Genomic DNA, 20693 nt, shown 5'->3' on the forward strand with positions numbered 1-20693 from the left:
CAAGAGATGGTTGGAGACTGAGGAAATGATACAAGAGGTGGTCAGAAACGAAGGACATGATAAAGAGATGGTCAGAGACTGAGGACATGATACAAGAGATGGTTGGAGACTGAGGATATGATACAAGAGATGGTTAGAGACTGAGGACATGATACAAGAGATGGTTAGAGACTGAGGACATGATACAAGAGATGGTTAGAGACTGAGGACATTATACAGGAGATGGTTAGAGACTGAGGACATGATGCAATAGATGGTTAAAGACTGAGGACATACTACAAGAGGTGGTCAGAGACTGCAGACATAATACAAGAGATGGTCAGAGACTGAGGACATGATACAAGAGATGGTTAAAGACTGAGGACATGATACAACAGATGGTCAGAGACTGCAGACATGATACAACAGATGATCAGAGACTGCAGACATGATACAAGAGATGGTCAAAGACTGCAGACATGACACAAGAGATGGTTAGAGACTGAGGAAATGATACAAGAGATGGTTAGAGACTGAGGACATGACACAAGAGATAATTAGAGACTGAAGACATGATACAACAGATGGTCAGAGACTGCAGACATGAAACAAGATATGGTCAGAGACTGAGGAAATGATACAAGAGATTGTTAGAGACTGAGGACATGATACAACAGATGGTCAGAGACTATAGACATGATACAAGAGGTAGTCAGAGACTGAGGACATGATAAAGAGATGGTCAGAGACTGAGGACATGATACAAGAGATGGTTGGAGACTGAGGACATACTACAACAGGTGGTCAGAGATGGTCAGAGACTGAGGACATGATACAAGAGATGGTTAAAGACTGAGGACATGATACAACAGATGGTCAGAGACTGCAGACATGATACAACAGATGGTCAGAGACTGCAGACATGATACAAGAGATGGTCAAAGACTGCAGACATGACACAAGAGATGGTTAGAGACTGAGGAACTGATACAAGAGATGGTTAGAGACTGAGGACATGACACAAGAGATAATTAGAGACTGAGGACATGATACAACAGATGGTCAGAGACTGCAGACATGAAACAAGATATGGTCAGAGACTGAGGAAATGATACAAGAGATCGTTAGAGACTGAGGACATGATACAACAGATGGTCAGAGACTATAGACATGATACAAGAGGTAGTCAGAGACTGAGGACATGATAAAGAGATGGTCAGAGACTGAGGACATGATACAAGAGATGGTTGGAGACTGAGGATATGATACAAGAGATGGTTAGAAACTGAGGACATGATAAAACAGATGGTCAGAGACTGTAGACATGATAAAACAGATGGTCAGAGACTGTAGACATAATATAAGAGATGGTTAGAAATTGAGAACATGATACAAGAGGTGGTCCCAAAGACTGCAGACGTGATACAAGAGATGGTTAGAAACTGAGGACATGATACAGGAGATGGTTAGAGACTAAGGACATGATATAAGAGATGGTCAGAGACTAAGGACATGATACAAGAGATGGTTGGAGACTGTGGACATATTCCAAGAGATGGTTAGAGACTGCAGACATGATACAAGGGATGGTAAGAGACTGAGGACATGATTCAAGAGATGGTTAGAGACTGAGGAAATAATACAAGAGGTAGTTAGAGACTGAGGACATGATACAAGAGATGGTTGGAGACAGCATATGATACAAGAGATGGTTAGAGACTGAGGACATTCTACAAGAGATGGTTAGAGACTGAGGACATGATACAAGAGATGGTGAGAGACTGAGGACATTACACAGGAGATGGTTAGAGACTGAGGACATGATACAATAGTTGGTTAAAGACTGAGGACATGATACAAGAGGTGGTCAGAGACTGCAGACATGATATAAGAGATGGTCAGAGACTGAGGACATGATACAAGAGATGGTTAGAGACTGAGGACATGATATAACAGATGGTCAGAGACTGCAGACATGACAGAAGAGATGGTTAGAGACTGAGGACATGATGCAAGAAATAATTAGAGACTGAGGACATGATACAAGAGATGGCCAGAGATTGCAGACATGATACAAGATATGGTTGGAGACTGAGGATATGATACAAAAGATGGTTAGAAACTGAGGACATGATACAAGAGATGCTTAGAGACTGAGGACATGATATAAGAGATGGTTAGACACTGAGGACATGATATAAGAGATGGTCAGAGACTGCAGACATGATACAAGAGATGGTTAGAGACTGTGGACATGATACAAGAGATGGTAAGAAACTGAGGACATGATACAAGAGATGGTTAGAAACTGAGGACATGATACAACAGATGGTCAGAGACTATAGACATGATACAGGAGATGGTCAGAGACTGAGGACTTGACAAAAGAGATGGTTAGAGACTAAGGACATGATAAAAGACGTGGTCAAAGCAGACATGATACAAGAGATGGTTAGAAACTGAGGACATGATACTAGAGATGGTTAAAGACTGAGGACATGATATAAGAGATGGTCAGAGACTGAGGACATGATACAAGAGATGGTTAGAGACTGTGGACATAATACAAGAGATGGTTAGAGACTGTGGACATGATACAAGAAATGGTTAGAGACTGTGGGCATGATGCAAGAGATGGTCAGAGACTGCAGACATGATACAAGAGATGGTCAGAGACTGAAGACATGACACAAGAGATGGTTAGAGACTCAGTACATGATACAGGAGGTGGTCAAAGACTGCTGACATGATACAAGAGATGGTTAGAGACTGCAGACATGATACAAGAGATGGTTAGAGACTGCAGACATGATACAAGAGATGGTTAGAGACTGAGGACATGATACAAGTGATGTTTAGAGACTGTGCACATGATACAAGAGATGGTTAGAGACTGTGGACATGATAAAAGAGATGGTTAGAGACTAAGGACATGATATAAAAGGTGGTCAGAGACTGTTGACATGATACAGAAGATGGTTAGAGACTGAGGACATGATACAAGAGGTTGTCAAAGATTGCTGACATGATACAAGAGATAGTTAGAAACTGAGGACATGATATGAGAGATAGTTAGAGACTGTGGATATGATACAAGAAATGGTTAGAGACTGAGGACATGATACAAGAGATGATCAGAGACTGAGGACATGATACAAAAGATGGTTAGAGACCGAGCACATGATACAAGAGGTGGTCTAAGACTGCAGATATGATACAAGAGATGGTTAGAAACCGAGGACATGATACATGAGATGGTTAGAGACTGAGACATGATATAAGAGATGGTCAGAGACTGCAGACATGATACAAGAGAATGTCAGAGACTGAGGACATGATACAAGAGATGGTTAGAGACTGAGGACATTATATAAGAGATGGTTAGAGACTGAGGACATGATACAAGAGTCGGTTAGAGACTAAGGACATGATATAAAAGGTGGTCATAGACTGCATACATGATACAAGAGATAGTTAGAGACTGTGGACACAATAGAAGAGATGGTTAGAGACTGAGGACATGATACAGGAGATGGTTAGAAACTGAGGACATGATACACAAGATGGTCAGAGACTGAGGACATGATACAATAGACTGTTAGAGACTGAGGACATGATACAAGAGATGGTTAGAGAATGAGGACATGATACAAGAGGTGGTCAAAGACTGAGGACATGATACAAGAGATGGTTAGAGACTGAGGATATGATACAAGAGGTGGTCAGAGACTGCAGACATAATACAAGAGATGGTAAGAATCTGAGAACATGATACAAGAGATTGTTAGAAACTGAGGATATGATACAACAGATGATCAGAGACTGTAGACATGATACAGGAGATGGTCAGAGACTGAGGACATGACACAACAGATGGTTAGAGACTGAGGACATGATACAAGAGATGATTAGAGACTGAGGACATGATACAAGAGATGGTCAGAGACCACAGACATGATACAAGAGATTGTTAGAGACTGAGATATGATATAAGAGATGCTCAGAGACTGCAGACATGATACAAGAGATGGTCAGAGACTGAAGACATGATACAGAAGATGGTTAGAGACTGAGGACATGATACAAGAGATGGTTAGAGACTGAGGACATGATATAACAGGTGGTCAGAGACTGCAGACATAATACAAGAGATGGTAAGAGACTGAGAACATGATACAAGAGATTGTTAGAAACTGAGGATATGATACAACAGATGATCAGAGACTGTAGACATGATACAGGAGATGGTCAGAGACTGCTGATATGATACAAGAGATGGTTAGAAACTGAGGACATGATACGAGAGAGGGTTAGAGACTGTGGATTTGATACGAGATATGGTTAAAGACTGAGGACATGATACAAGAGATGATTAGAGACTGAGGACATGATACAAGAGATGGTCAGAGACCACAGACATGATATAAGAGGTGGTCAGAGACTGCAGACATAATACAAGAGATGGTAAGAGACTGAGAACATGATACAAGAGATTGTTAGAAACTGAGGATATGATACAACAGATGATCAGAGACTGTAGACATGATACAAGAGATGGTCAGAGACTGCTGACATGATACAAGAGATGGTTAGAAACTGAGGACATGATTCAAGAGATGGTTAGAGACTGAGACATGATATAAGAGATGGTCAGCGACTGCAGACATGATACAAGAGATGGTCAGAGACTGAGGACATGATACAAGAGTTGGTTAGAGACTGAGGACATGATTCAAGAGATGGTTAGAGACTGAGGACATGATATAAGAGGTAGTCAGAGACTGCAGACATGATACAAGAGATGGTCAGAGACTGAAGACATGATACAGAAGATGGTTAGAGACTGAGGACATGATACAAGAGATGGTTAGAGACTGAGGACATGATATAAGAGGTGGTCAGAGACTGCAGACATAATACAAGAGATGGTAAGAGACTGAGAACATGATACAAGAGATTGTTAGAAACTGAGGATATGATACAAGAGATGATCAGAGACTGTAGACATGATTCAAGAGATGGTCAGAGACTGAGGACATGACACAAGAGATGGTTAGAGACTGAGGATATGATACAAGAGATGATTAGAGACTGAGGACATGATACAAGAGATGGTCAGAGACCGCAGACATGATACAAGAGATGGTCAGAGAATGAGGAAATGATACAAGAGATGGTTGGAGAATGAGGACATGATATAAGAGGTAGTCAGAGACTGAGACATGATACAAGAGATGGTCAGAGACTGAAGACATGATACAGAAGATGGTTAGAGACTGAGGACATGATACAAGAGATGGTTAGAGACTGAGGACATGATATAAGAAGTGGTCAGAGACTGCAGACATAATACAAGAGATGGTAAGAGACTGAGAACATGATACAAGAGATTGTTAGAAACTGAGGATATGATACAACAGATGATCAGAGACTGTAGACATGATTCAAGAGATGGTCAGAGACTGAGGACATGACACAAGAGATGTTTAGAGACTGAGGATATGATACAAGAGATGATTAGAGACTGAGGACATGATACAAGAGATGGTCAGAGACCACAGACATGATACAAGAGATGGTCAGAGAATGAGGAAATGATACAAGAGATGGTTGGAGAATGAGGACATGATACAAGAGATGGTTAGAGACTGAGACATGATATAAGAGATGGTCAGAGACTGAGGACATGATACAAGAGATGGTTAGAGACTGTGGACATGATACAAGAGATGGTTAGAGACTAAGGACATGATACAAGAGATGGTCAGAGACTGAGGACATGACACAAAAGATGGTTAGAGACTGAGGGCATGTTACAAGAGGTGATCAAAGACTGCAAATATGATACAAGAGATGGTTAGAAACCGAGGACATGATACATGAGATAGTTAGAGACTGAGACATGATATAAGAGATGGTCAGAGACTGCAGACATGATACAAGAGAATGTCAGAGACTGAGGACATGATACAAGAGTTGGTTAGAGACTGAGGACATGATATAAAAGGTGGTCAGAGACTGAGGACATGATACAGAAGATGGTTAGAGACTGAGGACATGATACAAGAAGTGGTCAAAGATTGCTGACATGATACAAGAGATGGTTAGAAACTGAGGACATGATACGAGAGATGGTTAGAGACTGAGGACATGATAGAAAAGATGGTTAGAGACCGAGCACATGATACAAGAGGTGGTCTAAGACTGCAAATATGATACAAGAGATGGTTAGAAACCGAGGACATGATACATGAGATGGTTAGAGACTGAGACATGATATAAGAGAATGTCAGAGACTGAGGACATGATACAAGAGATGGTTAGAGACTGAGGACATGATACAAGAGTTGGTTAGAGACTATGGACATGATATAAAAGGTGGTCAGAGACTGCATACATGATACAAGAGATAGTTAGAGACTGTGGACACAATAGAAGAGATGGTTAGAGACTGTGGACATGATACAATAGATTGTTAGAGACTGAGGACATGATACAAGAGATGGTTAGAAACTAAGGACCTGATACACAAGATGGTCAGAGACTGAGGACATGATACAAGAGATTGTTAGAGACTGAGGACATGATACAAGAGATGGTTAGAGAATTAGGACATGATACAAGAGGTGATCAAAGACTGAGGACATGATACAAGAGGTGATCAAAGACTGAGGACATGATACAAGAGATGGTTAGAGACTGAGGATATGATACAAGAGGTGGTCAGAGACTGCAGACATAATACAAGAGATGGTAAGAGACTGAGAACATTATACAAGAGATTGTTAGAAACTGAGGATATGATACAACAGATGATCAGAGACTGTAGACATGATACAAAGATGGTCAGAGACTGAGGACATGACACAACAGATGGTTAGAGACCACAGACATGATACAAGAGATGGTCAGAGACTGAGGACATGATACAAGAGTTGGTTGGAGACTGAGGACATGATATAAGAGATGGTTAGAGACTGAGACATGATATAAGAGATTGTCAGAGACTGCAGACATGATATAAGAGATGGTCAAAGACTGAGGACATGATACAAGAGATGGTTAGAGACTGAGGACATAATACAAGAGATGGTTAGAGACTGAGGACATGATATAAGAGGTGGTCAGAGACTGAGGACATGATATAAGAAGTTGTCAGAGACTGAGGACATGATACAGAAGATGGTTAGAGACTGAGGACATGATACAAGAGATGGTTAGAGACTGAGGACATGATATAAGAGGTGGTCAGAGACTGCAGACATAATACAAGAGATGGTAAGAGACTGAGAACATGATACAAGAAATTGTTAGAAACTGAGTATATGATACAACAGATGATCAGAGACTGTAGACATGATACAAGAGATGGTCAGAGACTGAGGACATGACACAACAGATGGTTAGAGACTGAGGACATGATACAAGAGATGATTAGAGACTGAGGACATGATCCAAGAGATGGTCAGAGACCACAGACATGATACAAGAGATGGTCAGAGACTGAGGACATGATACAAAAGTTGGTTGGAGACTGAGGACATGATACAAGAGATGGTTAGAGACTGAGACATGATATAAGAGATGGTCAGAGACTGCAGACATGATACAAGAGATGGTCAGAGACTGAGGACATGATACAAGAGATGGTTAGAGACTGAGGACATGATACAGAAGATGGTTAGAGACTGAGGACATGATACAAGAGATGGTTAGAGACTGAGGACATGACATAAGAGGTGGTCAGAGACTGCATACATGATACAAATGACAAATAGTAGATAAAAACACGGCAAAAATAAAACAAAACAACTAAAAGGGTTAATGGATGTAGCTGCCAGCATAAGGGTGTTCGCACACCAATCAAAGAGAGATAAGGTAAATTATGCGGCGTTTACTAAAATCAAAAAAATAAATAAAATCAGCTAAGATTGTAAAGCAATCAAGTATTCAGGAGATTCATGACAGAAAATCCAAATAGTAATTGTTTTTTAATATTGATCTTCCATTATATTGTGTAACCAAAGGTTATAATGAGCCATTGTTACATCAAAGAAATGAATAAATCACTCCCGGTGGGTTACAAATGGAGCTTCGCACAAAGATGGAAAATATATTTTTATCCAGGAGGGGGAAAAATTAGGTGAAAAAAAAGTTATATTCCTAAAAAATATGCTCCAATCAGAGCACAAAAATTAAGTGAATACTAAACCAATGTGCATGTACACAAGTGCAGCATCAATAAGTGTATAATATTGAATATCATGACGTGATAATAAATAGTAATAGAAATATAAAGTATGCAAATATGATCTGTGCGACATCTAATAAATAAATCAGCCTAAAACATAAAGTGACATGCAGAAGTTTCACAAGGTGCATAAATAAATAGTAATATATTAAGAATTAAGCAGGGATTCCACAAAGGTGTGTGAAAAATCTATATTAGAAATAAAGTCCAAGAAATTCAGAAAAAGTCTTAAATAAAAAATATTTTCAATAAAAAGATCCCATATATGATGCAATCCAAATCGTGCCAATCCCAATTAGAATGTGTGAGGAAATAGTTCATCAAAAAGTACCCAGTGCCAACAATCAATCTCAGGTGTGTGTGAAAATGTGGTTCCCCCAGCCTCTCACTTTATGGCTGAGCGACAACAGCCCTGTAAGCAACCATTGGTAGTTTCATCGGTTTCACGATCCCCCCAATAATGGTTCTCCTAGGGATCTCCTGTCACAGATCCGGCTGTGATCGGGAAGCCGAATGAAGCCCGCCTCTCCTCCCTGACGCGTTGCGTGACCGTCACATTACTTTATCAAAGGGTATGGAGACAGGCATACGGAGATCATTCATATAGCAGGAAGGTAACTATAGTAACACCTGCTCAGCGAGCGTCAGAGCAAAGACTGATTACTCTTTGGGAGCAATTTTCATATGATAAAACAAATAAATCTAAATTAATTAAATAATAAAATCAGAATGTTCTCACCCTTCGATTTCATATTAGAATATTTCATCAATATCTTAAAAACAATGAATAAAATAATTTAAAAGCACCCTCTAGTGGGCAGTATTACATTATAAGTGACGATATAGCCAAATTAGGTTGCCATCTAGTGGACAGTCTAAATATTCCAATGCACATTATAAATATAGGACGGAGAGATCACATTTGCTAATATAGCACCAACTAGCATAAAAACTTAACATAGTTAAAAATATTTAAGAATAATTATAATGAAATGACTTATTACTAAAAAAGTTAAAAATATCCCATAAAAATCACTACAATATTCTTAAATTACATAAAGTGAATTGTATGGAATAAATGCCTCCAAGGGGCCAGTTTCCTAAAAGTTGAGAAAGAATACATAAGCAGGTAACAACAACTGTCAATGTCCGATATTCAATGGATAACTAGTGAATAATAAATTGATGTTAATGTTAATTAATTAAAATTAGGAGAGGGATAACTAGTGAATAATAAATTGATGTTAATGTTAATTACTTCATTAATTGAATTTAGGAGAGGGTAAAAAAAACCTATAAAAATCAGAGTTTAATAATCAGAAATGAAACAATTGAGGTCAAATTCCACATTGTGTCCTAATGGCGTCAAAGTGGGTAGCTCATAGATCCAGCGAGATTCTGATTGGCTAAGTTTTATTACTTTGTTATCACCCCTCCAATGAGGTTTATATCTATCTATTCCCCATATTTTCAACGAGGAGGGATCTGTATTATAAAATTGGTCTTAGTGTCTCGACAAACTGTGTTTTGGGTAACCATTCTTTATATTTTGGGTATGTTCCCTAAGTCTCTTCCACAATTCCCTTTTTGTTCGTCCAACGTACTGGATCTGACATGGACATTCTAGAAGGTACACTACTCCCTCTGTTCAGCAAGATATGAATTTTTTTATCTGGTACTCTCTATTAGTAACTGTGGATTTAAAGCTACATTTCTTCTTCTTCCTTTCATCTGTGTGCCTACATGTATAACATGTCTTGCAGGGATAGAATCCTTTCCCATCAAAGAAGGAGACCTTTTTTTGAGAGGGAGGATCCAATACATTTTTTGCAGCCAGGTCCCTTAACTTTGGCGCTCTTCGATATGTAAATTTTGTTTTTTCCAGTAATATTGTTCCCAAAATGTCGGTCTGCTTTCACAATGTTCCAATATTTTATAAATATTTTTTCTATTTGTTTATGCTGCATACTGTAATCCATAACTAATGGTATAATATTTGTAAAATCATTGTCTTTAATTGAATCCTCAATCAGTTTTCTTCTGTCCACAGCCTCTACGTCTTTAATTTTTTCTTTTATAAAGCTTTCACCAATAAACTCTGCTTGTTTTAAAACACTTCTTGTTTGGTGCAATTCCTTTTCAACCTAACAAATTGTCCTTTAGGTATATTGTTTAGCCAGGGGGTATGGTGGCAGCTATCCAGAGGTAGGTAGCTATTCCTATCAACCTGTTTAAAGAATGTTTGTGTGATTAATTCTCCATCTTCTTTCAAAATTTCTAGATCTAGAAATTGTATCTTCTCATCATTAATCTCCCATGCCAGATTGATATTCTTGTTGTTTAAGTTCAAATTAAAGGCAAAATCCATCAAGCTTTCTCTGTCACCGACCCAGATAACGATAATGTCATCAATAAATCTCTTAAATAGAAGGAGTTGCTGTGGTTTATTCTTATATACAGCTTCTTCTTCCCATTCAGCCATGTACAGGTTGGCTACACTGGGTGCATATTTGGCACCCATTGCTATTCCACAGATCTGTTTAAAAAAATCATTTTTATACCAGAAGTAATTGTGATCCAGACTATATCTCAGACAGTCCAATAAAAACTTCCTTTGCACCGCTTTCAAATCGCTAAATTCTTTCAAGGCCCATTTGGTTGCTTGTATTGCCTCCTCATGATTAATTATGGTATAGAGCGATGCTACATCCGCCGTTGCAAGGTACACTGGTCTATCACCAAATGAGATAGTCATGGCTGAGAACTGGCTGAGAAAGGCTGGAACATTGTGAAAGCAGACCGACATTTGGGAACAATATTACCGGAAAAAACAAAATTCACGTATTGAAGAGCGCCAACGTTAAGGGACCTGGTTGCAAAAAATGTATTGGATCCTCCCTCTCAAAAAAAGTTCTCCTTCTTTGATGGGAAAGGATTCTATCCCTGCAAGACATGTTATACATGTTGGCACACAGATGAAACGAAGAAGAAGAAATGTAGCTTTAAATCCACAGTTACTAATAGAGAGTACCAGATAAAAAAATTCATATCTTGCCAAACAGAGGGAGTATTGTACCTTCTAGAATGTCCATGTCAGATCCAGTACATTGGACGAACGAAAAGGGAATTGTGGAAGAGACTTAGGGAACATACCCAAAATATAAAGAATGGTTACCCAAAACACAGTTTGTCGAGACCCTATGACCAATTTCATAATAGAGATCCCTCCTCGTTGAAAGTATGGGGAATAGATAGATATAAACCTCATTGGAAGGGTGATAACAAAGTAATAAAACTTAGCCAATCAGAATCTCGCTGGATCTATGAGCTCCGCACTTTGACGCCATTAGGACACAATGTGGAATTTGACCTCAATTGTTTCATTTCTGATTATTAAACTCTGATTTTTATAGTTTTTTTTTTTACCCTCTCCTAAATTCAATTAATTAAGTAATTAACATTAACATCAATTTATTATTCACTAGTTATCCTTCTCCTAATTTTAATTAATTAACATTAACATCAATTTATTATTCACTAGTTATCCATTGAATATCGGATATTAAGAGTTGTTGTTACCTGCTTATGTATTCTTTTCTCAACTTTTAGGAAACTGGCCCCTTGGAGGCATTTATTCCATACAATTCACTTTATGTGATTTAAGAATATTGTAGTGATTTTTATGGGATATTTTTAACTGTTTTAGTAATAAGTCATTTCATTATAATTATTCTTAAATATTTTTAACTATGTTATGTTTTTGTGCTAGATGGTGCTATATTAGAAAATGTAATCTCTCCGTCCTATATTTATAATGTGCATTGGAATATTTAGACTGTCCACTAGATGGCAACCTAATTTGGCTATATCATCACTTATAATGTAATACTGCCCACTAGAGGGTGTTTTTATTTTTTTTATTTCATTTTATTCATTGTTTTTAAGATATTGATGAAGGATTCTAATATGAAATCAATTAATGCCCGTTGAAGGGTGATAACATTCTGATTTTATTATTTAATTAATTTAGATTTATTTGTTTTATCATATGAAAATTGCTCCCAAAGAGTAATCAGTCTTTGCTCTGATGCTCGCTGAGCAGGTGTTACTATAGTTACCTTCCTGCTATATGAATGATCTCCGTATGCCTGTCTCCATACCCTTTGATAAAGTAATGTGACGGTCACGCAACACGTCAGGGAGGAGAGGCGGGCTTCATTCGGCTTCCCGATCACAGCCAGATCGGGTAGCAGCTTTCATGTTCTGGCTTATGTTAATTGTTTTAAATGTAAGTGCAATACTTGGAATAAAATTTACTGGTTTAACTACTACACTATAGAGTACTTCCCCCTGTGTTTTATATTGCTGGGCTGACTGACTGGGCGACCTGAGAGCGGAGTGCGGTCTGTGACAGGAGATCCCTAGGGGAACCATTATTGGGGGGATCGTGAAACCGATGAAACTACCTATGATTGCTTACAGGGCTGTTGTCGGTTAGCCATAAAGTGAGAGGCTGGGGGAACCACATTTTCACACACACCTGAGATTGATTGTCGGCACTGGGTACTTTTTGATGAACTATTTCCCCACACATTCTAATCGGTAATGGCACGATTTGGATTGCATCATATATGGGATCTTTTTATTGAAGATATTTTTTTATTTAAGACTTTTTCTGAATTTCTTGGACTTTTCTTCTAATATAGATTTTTCACACACCTTTGTGGAATCCCTGCTTAATTCTTAATATATTACTATTTATTTATGCACCTTGTGAAACTTCTGCATGTCACTTTATGTTTTTGGCTGATTTATTTATTAGATGTCGCACAGATCATATTTGCATACTTTATATTTCTATTACTATTTATTATCATGTCATGATATTCAATATGATACACTTATTGATGCTGCACTTGTGTACATGCACATTGGTTTAGTATTCACTTAATTTTTGTGCTCTGTTTGGAGCATATTTTTTAGGAATATAACTTTTTTTTCACTTAATTTTTCCCCCTCCTGGATAAAAATATATTTTCCATCTTTGTGCGAAGCTCCATTTGTAACCCACCGGGAGTGGATGTGATTTATTCATTTCTTTGATGTAACAATGGCTCATTATAACCTTTGGTTACACAATATAATGGAAGATCAATATTAAAAAACAATTACTATTTGGATTTTCTGTCATGAATCTCCTAATTACTTGATTGCTTTACAATCTTAGCTGATTTTATTTATTTTTTTCGATTCTAGTAGGCGCCGCATAATTTATTTACCTTATCATACATGATGCAAGAGATGGTTAGAGACTGTGGACATAATACAAGAGATGGTTAGAGACTGTGGGCTTGATACAAAAGCTGGTCAGACTGCTGATTGCATTTTTCTTGAGCGTTTCTTGCACTAAAGTTGCCAATAATGGCCAACAATAAATTCATATTACTTGAAATTTATGATATTAATTAAAAAGTGGAATATAATACAATTGTATATAAAAATATAAAATTTTTTTTAAACTGCCATTTAAAGTGCATTTTCGGTTTCTGTTTCGGCACCAAAATTTCCATTCAGTGCACATATTTCTATATAGATAGATTATAATATAGATTATATTTCTGTTCGGCTATTCTTGTAGCTTATACCTACAGTGGGTATAGAACCACCCCTTCAATCTAATCACATTTTGTTGCTTTGCAGCCTGAAATGAAGACATACACAGTTTTTTTTTTTTTCCAGCTGTATTTACTAGTGCAACTTATAACATCCAAGTGAAAGATAAAACACCAACAGGTCAGAACAAAATGTAAAACATTCAAAAACAGAATCACTGAGTTGGAAAAAGGATCATCATCTCCTAATAATGACTTGTAAACTCAATCAGGTATAGCTAATCACCTTCTCAATGTCACACAAAGCCATTTGACTTTCAACTTTGATCAGCTGTGGTCATTTTGATTAGCTCAGCGTGAAAAGAGCTTTCCTAGAGCATTTTGGTCCCTGGTAGTGCAATTGAAGCAAACAATCAACTATCAGTGGCAAGGTACTGTCTCTGGGATCTCTGGGATAAAGTTGTGGATAGGCACAAATCAGGAGATGCATACAAAAAAATGTCAAAGACTAAATCAATGTCTACAAGCACTAGGAAGTCTATTATTAAAAAGTGGAAGGTATTTGGTACAACACAGACCCTCCCTAGATCAGGACATCGCTCCAAACTGGAGGAAAGAGTCAGGAGGAAACTGGTCAGAGAGGCTACCAAGAGGCAACAGCAACTTTGAAGCAGTGTCAGGAATTTATGACAAAGAGTGGTCATTGTGTGCCTGTGACAACAATATCATAAATTCTCCACAAATGTGGCTTGTATAGGAGGGTTGCAAGAAAGCCACTCCTCAGAAAAGGCCACATGTCATCACAACTGAGCCAAACACACCTTGAAGATTCAGAGGCCACATGGAAAAAGGTGTTATGGTCAGATAAGACTAAAACATTGTCTGGCGGAAATCCAATCCAGCTCACCATCCAAATAACACAACACAAATAATAAGGAAAAATGGATAGGGCAAAATACTGTCAAATTCTTGAGGAGATCTGCTGACCTCTGCCAGAAAGTTGTCAATGGGAAGAAGGTTTACCTTCTAACATGACAATGACCCAAAGTACACAGCAAAAATGACCACACTTTTTTTTATGACATGTTGGCGTTTATATCTTTCACTTGGATGTTAGTACAGCTGAATAAAACAAAAAACTGTGTCTGTCTTCATTTCTGGCTGAAAAGCAACAAAATGTGATTATTTTAAAGAGGGGTGATTCTTTTCTATACCCACTGTAACTGCAGACTGCACAGTCAGGCAGGTGACAGACATATTTCTTGGTTCGGCAATGAAGACTCCTTCATACAGTATATCTCCCCTCTGCCAATTCTACCAATAGCTGGCTTATTGGACAATAAATCTTCATCCTCACCTTGGATAAGATAGCAGAGAGGTGATGCAAGTATAAACTATGAACCTGAAATTGTAAAGCCGTTTACACACTACAGTTTTTCGTGCAACCTGCTGGGTTACTGCGGTACTAACCATGCGAGGCTAGTTCAACAATCTCCCCCACTAAGCTGTTGTGTTCTGACAGGGAAACGTGGAGGACGGCCAGAATACCCCAATCAGTACTCTCTGCCATTGGCTGAGAGCGCTGATCGGGAGTCGGTCACCTGCTGGTTTTCCAGCATACACGTCTGACAGAAGCCAACCAGAAGGCCGGCTTCTGTCAGACAGACTGACATACACTCAGGCCGAATGTCGGACTTTTTTTTGTTGAACCGCAGGTTGTTCCGACATTCGTCCCGTGTGTATGGGGCTTAAGCGCGATCTTCCTGACTGTATAGTGTGACAGATGTGTGTAAATTGCAAGTACAGCTACATGCAACTGCATACCCTTTGTCACTGTTAACATACTGTATATTTATTTAAACTATGTATTTAGCTGTTTACGTGGAGTTTTTTCTTAATGTTCTATTTTGTTCCTTGTATTGCAATAATTTTGTTACAATTACATATTTTTCCCTAGGTTTAGAATCTAGAAGACCCAGTTCTCCATTAATTGATATAAAACCAATTGAATTTGGTGCATTTGGAGCTAAAAAAGAGATTGTACAACCAACAGTACTGAGGAAAATATACACCCCTGAAGACTATTTTAGGAAATTTGAACCCCATTTATATCCCGTTGATTCCAGCAATGATGATGTAGACTCATTAACTGATAATGAAATTTTAACCAAGTATCAATTAGGTATGCTGCATTTTAGTACTCAATATGACCTTCTGCACAATTATCTGACTGTCAGGGTGATTGAGGCCAGAGACTTGCCACCTCCAATATCTTACGATGGCTCTAGACAGGACATGGCTCATTCAAACCCATACGTGAAGATATGTCTATTGCCAGATCAGAAGAACTCTAAGCAAACTGGTGTCAAACGTAAGACCCAGAACCCAGTATATGAGGAACGATATACTTTTGAAATCCCATTTTTAGAAGCCCAAAGAAGAACATTGCTTTTAACTGTGGTGGATTTTGACAAGTTCTCTAGGCACTGTGTTATTGGGAAAGTATCAATGCCACTAAGTGAAGTTGACCTTGTAAAAGGAGGACACTGGTGGAAGGCCATCATACCGAGCTCTCAGGTAAGATTTTTTATTTTTATTTACATTGTATATATTACAAAAAAACAAATAGACTGAATGACAGAATGCAGTACTTTCAAGATTCCTTTATCAGGCTTTTTACATTCATCAAGTAAATGTAAGGTAGATTGCACATACATTGGTTCTATACAAATGGTGGGAATTTGAATGTTGTTAAGCTATTTTCTCTCCAGACTGAATGCTTTTTATTCATACAGAATAAAGTGAATCATGCGCACAGGAGTTAATTCATCCTGTCTCTGAGCAGATGCCAGAACTATACACTGAGGTTTGCATGCGTAAAAAATAATGCAAGGCAAAAGGTAAGAAGCCTTTATGCAGTAGAGACATAGGGGGTTATTTACTAAAAGAAAATCCACTTTGCACTACAAGTGCACTTGAAAGTGCAGTCGCTGTAAATCTGAGGGGGACATGCAAGGAAAGTAAAAAACAGCATTTTAGCTTGCACATGATTGGACAATAAAATCTTGCAGTGCACTTGTAGTGCAGAGTGGATTTGCCTTTAGTAAATAATACCCACAGCATGTTTCTTCTGTAAGAAAAAAAATAACCTTCCTGCTCACAATTTTTTGTCTTCAGGTCACAGTTCTGTTTTAATTTAAAGGAAATTGCAAATGATTGTTTGCAGCTGTATTGCTGACCCTCTGGTACACACTAAAACAAGTACAATCAGCCTACTTGTTCCATGTCATTGATTCAGAGTACCGAAGCCAGTGAATTAGAATAATAGCAAAATAACAAATGTTTTTGGAACTAGGTAGCATGGGCAGCCTCAATGTTTCTATCTGGAAAGTTTTATATTAGGCAGGCAAAAGAAGTGATGTGTGATATACTGTACGTGGGTATTGTTGAGTTTAGAATGAGTGGTGGATTTGTGATGGCCAAAGGACAATATTGGCCATAGTGTAATATATTAAAGTGTATCAATTAAAACATCAAAGCGGCACTCCCATCAGTCAATTGATATAAGACTGACAGGCTAGTACAAAATCACTACTGTGTACATGAAGATTTTGAGGCGAACAAAGCTAAAAAAAAAATCAAGAGTCTGTAGTGGATATATAAGGTGTAAACAGCAGATAATTGATGAGTGCACCGTTTACCAAACACTTTTCCACCACATGCTCCACACACCCGCAAGGGGTTCAAACTCACCAAAACCTGGAGATTATCAAGCCCCAATCAACATCCTGTGGTCTGTTAATCTGGATATTCTCATAGGGTAGCTCAAAAATCATCTCCGAAATCCACATGCCTCCTCGCCGTGTCCTGTGTCTTCATGATGCAGCCGAACCATCGGCGTGTGAGGAGTTAATATAACTCAGCTGTTTTCATCCCGGGTTAGGGAAAAGACCTGTCAGGGTTTCACTGCTTTTCCGGGCTCTGTTAGAGAGATTTCTCCCTGCTCTCTGTCCTGTTGACAATGGTTTCACTAGACAGGAAGTGAGGTAAAATCTGCAACATAGACATCAATAGAAATAAAAAGCTCACAGGGGTTCTAACCTACTCTGCTAAAGCACTGCCTGTCTGATAAAATGGCTCTAGAAGAAAGTTATAGGAATATTTTATTTTATAGTGGAAAATCCCAACATTGTAATCCTTCTCCACTGTATCCAAAGCTAAAATTAAACATTGTGGCTGGACATACTGTATATTTTAAGATTTGAAGATTGAAATAATTGTTTAACTATACAATATTGAACAAAAATATCAGATTTTCATGTGATACAGATTAGCATTTAGTATTCTTGCAGGATTGTATGGATACCATGAATTTATCTTCTGCAGAAAATTAATGACCTTCCTGTTCAGATCAGAGAATGAGAGCAGCAGAGCCTGAAGGCATTAAGTATTAATAAAAAGGACAATTTTCATTAGTCCTTGGCACAGTATGAGTCACGTATGGCAGTATTAGACACCATATATATTCAAATTCCCCTTTGTACTCAGAAAGAACATAACACTTAGGTAATTTGCTAAATTTGGTGTAAAATACATGTTTTTTTACGAATTAAAAAAAAAATCATTTACTGAGCATGCAGCTTCTTCATTCTTGTTGTCTTTCTGTCTAGGTTCCAGTTTAAGCTGTTGCTATGACTGCTGCCCCAGGTTTCCTGTTTTAGGGTGGCTCCTTTTTCTTTCAGTGTTGTATGGAGTTAGCCTTGCATGCAGGGACTAGAGTTGTGTCTCCTTGCACTGTGTGCTTCAAGAGAAACACACAGCCCTTCAGCCTGAGGATAGCAAAGTACTCTCCTGCTCCTTCCTTCTCTTCCTCCAAACCTCCCTTCTCCAAACTGACTTACTGCAGACTGCACTGCTTGCTTGTAAGGTAATAGTGATATCCTTATTCTCCATATACTGTATATAATCCAAACACATCTGCTACTTAATGGCAAGACTGATAGCAGTAGAATGTACGTTTTTGAGTTGAGAATACATAATTGAACATAATTTTGTTAAACCAGAGTTTAGTGTCACTTTAAAGCAGTATTAAACCCAAAATGTAACATATTGCAGCTTACCAATCATTAGATGTGGCTGTTTCCTTTTCTTAGACTTTTTCCCCTCTGGCCAGTAATACACCTCCCCCACTCCGGGTAAAGGAGCAAAGGGGGCACCTTTGAACAGCAGCATTATGAGTCTGGGGGGAGAGGAGTGTTAGATTTAAATACACAAACAAATTGAAGCCAATCAACAGTTCACACTTTCTAAGCAGATACAGCAAGCATTTTTTTTTTCTTTTTGGAAAAAGATTTTACAAAAATAAATATAAGCTGATCATTGCAAGCATTCTGCTAGTGTTAAATGGTTTGTCTCATCTTTGTAACTAATATTAATTTGTAACTAAATTACATTTTGTTGGAGAGCTTGTTCTTTTGAAAAACAACAGGCTTACTGGCTGGCTGGCTCACCAGGGTTAAAATAGAAATAGTACGTTTCAATACAATAAATGTTTGTTTATATCTTAGTTTATTAAAGTTTTCAGTTTAAAAAAAAAACAAATTAACTTTTATAATATACAGTACATAAAAGAGTAGGTGTATATAGAAAAACCTGTATCAATATTTGAGATGCAATGTATATCCCCTGTATGTCAAGGGTATATAATCCTCAACTAATGTACAATAAGTACCTATTTATATATTCAGAGATGCCAAAAATGATATTTTTGTTTTAGCTAATCGTATATTCTGCTTTTGTTTTGGGGATCACGTCTTTAAGCATATTGTTCGTATTGAATTCAGTAAAATGCAAGAAAAAAGCAAAAAGCAAAAAAAAAAAAGATCACTAAGAGGGAGGGAGGTAGAAACCAGTGTTAGGAGACATTGGTTTACCGAAACACTCTTTAATGACTGGTCAGGAAGGATGGTCGAGTTCCCCTTAGCCCAGAAGCAATAAAATAGAAATAAATGCTGGACAGCCGCACTCGTAGATTTGCTTCGTTTATTCAAGAAATTCACATCAAGGTTCAAATGACAGCAGACAGGAAAAGAGCTGATGTTTCGCACTAGCGTTAGTGCTTACTCATAGCTATGAGCTATAAGTAAGCACTAACGCTAGTGCGAAATGTCAACTCTTTTCCTGTCTGCTGTCATCTGAATCTTGATGTGAATTTCTTAAATAAACGAGGCAAATCTACGAGTGTGGCTGTCCAGCATTTATTTCTGTTTTATTGCTACTAGCAATAGCCAGCACCGACAACCTCCAAACCAAGAAAGATTTACCTTTCACCTTTTGCCTGTCTAATCCTCCTGGAGCGGTGATAACTCTTCTATATTTAAGTGTTCCCCTTAGCCCAGGTCAGGAATTTAGGTGAGTCTCTAAACCTGGCCCAGGCATTACAGGTATGAGAAAAATGTTCTTCTTTTCCCATTTCTTGTGTCAACAGCCACTCCGGTTTTCTGATTGAGTCTAGTTCAATCGCCCATTCCCCAGGGAGGGTACGGAAGTCGATTTCCAATGTCGAGGAATGACTGTTCTGGCTGCATTGAGGAAGTGTCTAAGCATCTTTTTTTCACTGACTAAAGGGATCCAGAGATCATGGACAGGAAGGCCACCCTGGGTAATGGTTGAATAAAGATGTCAGTTACTTTACAATATGGATCAATCTAGATACCAGTTTATACCCTTTATCTTGGGTTTTCGTGGCAAGTGATATTTTGTGGGTAAGGGTAAAGCATTTTTGCCAGTCCAAGGGGTAGAGGGTTTGTTAAAGATCTTTTCCCCAGTTCCATGTATAAAGAGCAAGGTCT

General features: G+C 38.2%; 1 protein-coding gene across 3 annotated transcripts in view; it reads left to right on the top strand.

Moving 5' to 3' along the window:
- The window catches only part of SYT17 (synaptotagmin 17), a 489562-nt gene that overhangs the window by 172329 nt on the left and 296540 nt on the right, over positions 1-20693 (top strand). For all 3 annotated transcript variants that reach the window (XM_073591116.1, XM_073591118.1, XM_073591117.1), the window contains exon 5: positions 15800-16419. In XM_073591116.1, the coding sequence (XP_073447217.1) occupies positions 15800-16419 (620 nt within the window). The remainder of the gene's footprint in view (positions 1-15799; positions 16420-20693) is intronic.

The sequence above is a fragment of the Aquarana catesbeiana genome, linkage group LG06 (genome assembly GCF_042186555.1).
Source record: "Aquarana catesbeiana isolate 2022-GZ linkage group LG06, ASM4218655v1, whole genome shotgun sequence".
In the NCBI taxonomy this organism is placed as follows: domain Eukaryota; kingdom Metazoa; phylum Chordata; class Amphibia; order Anura; family Ranidae; genus Aquarana; species Aquarana catesbeiana.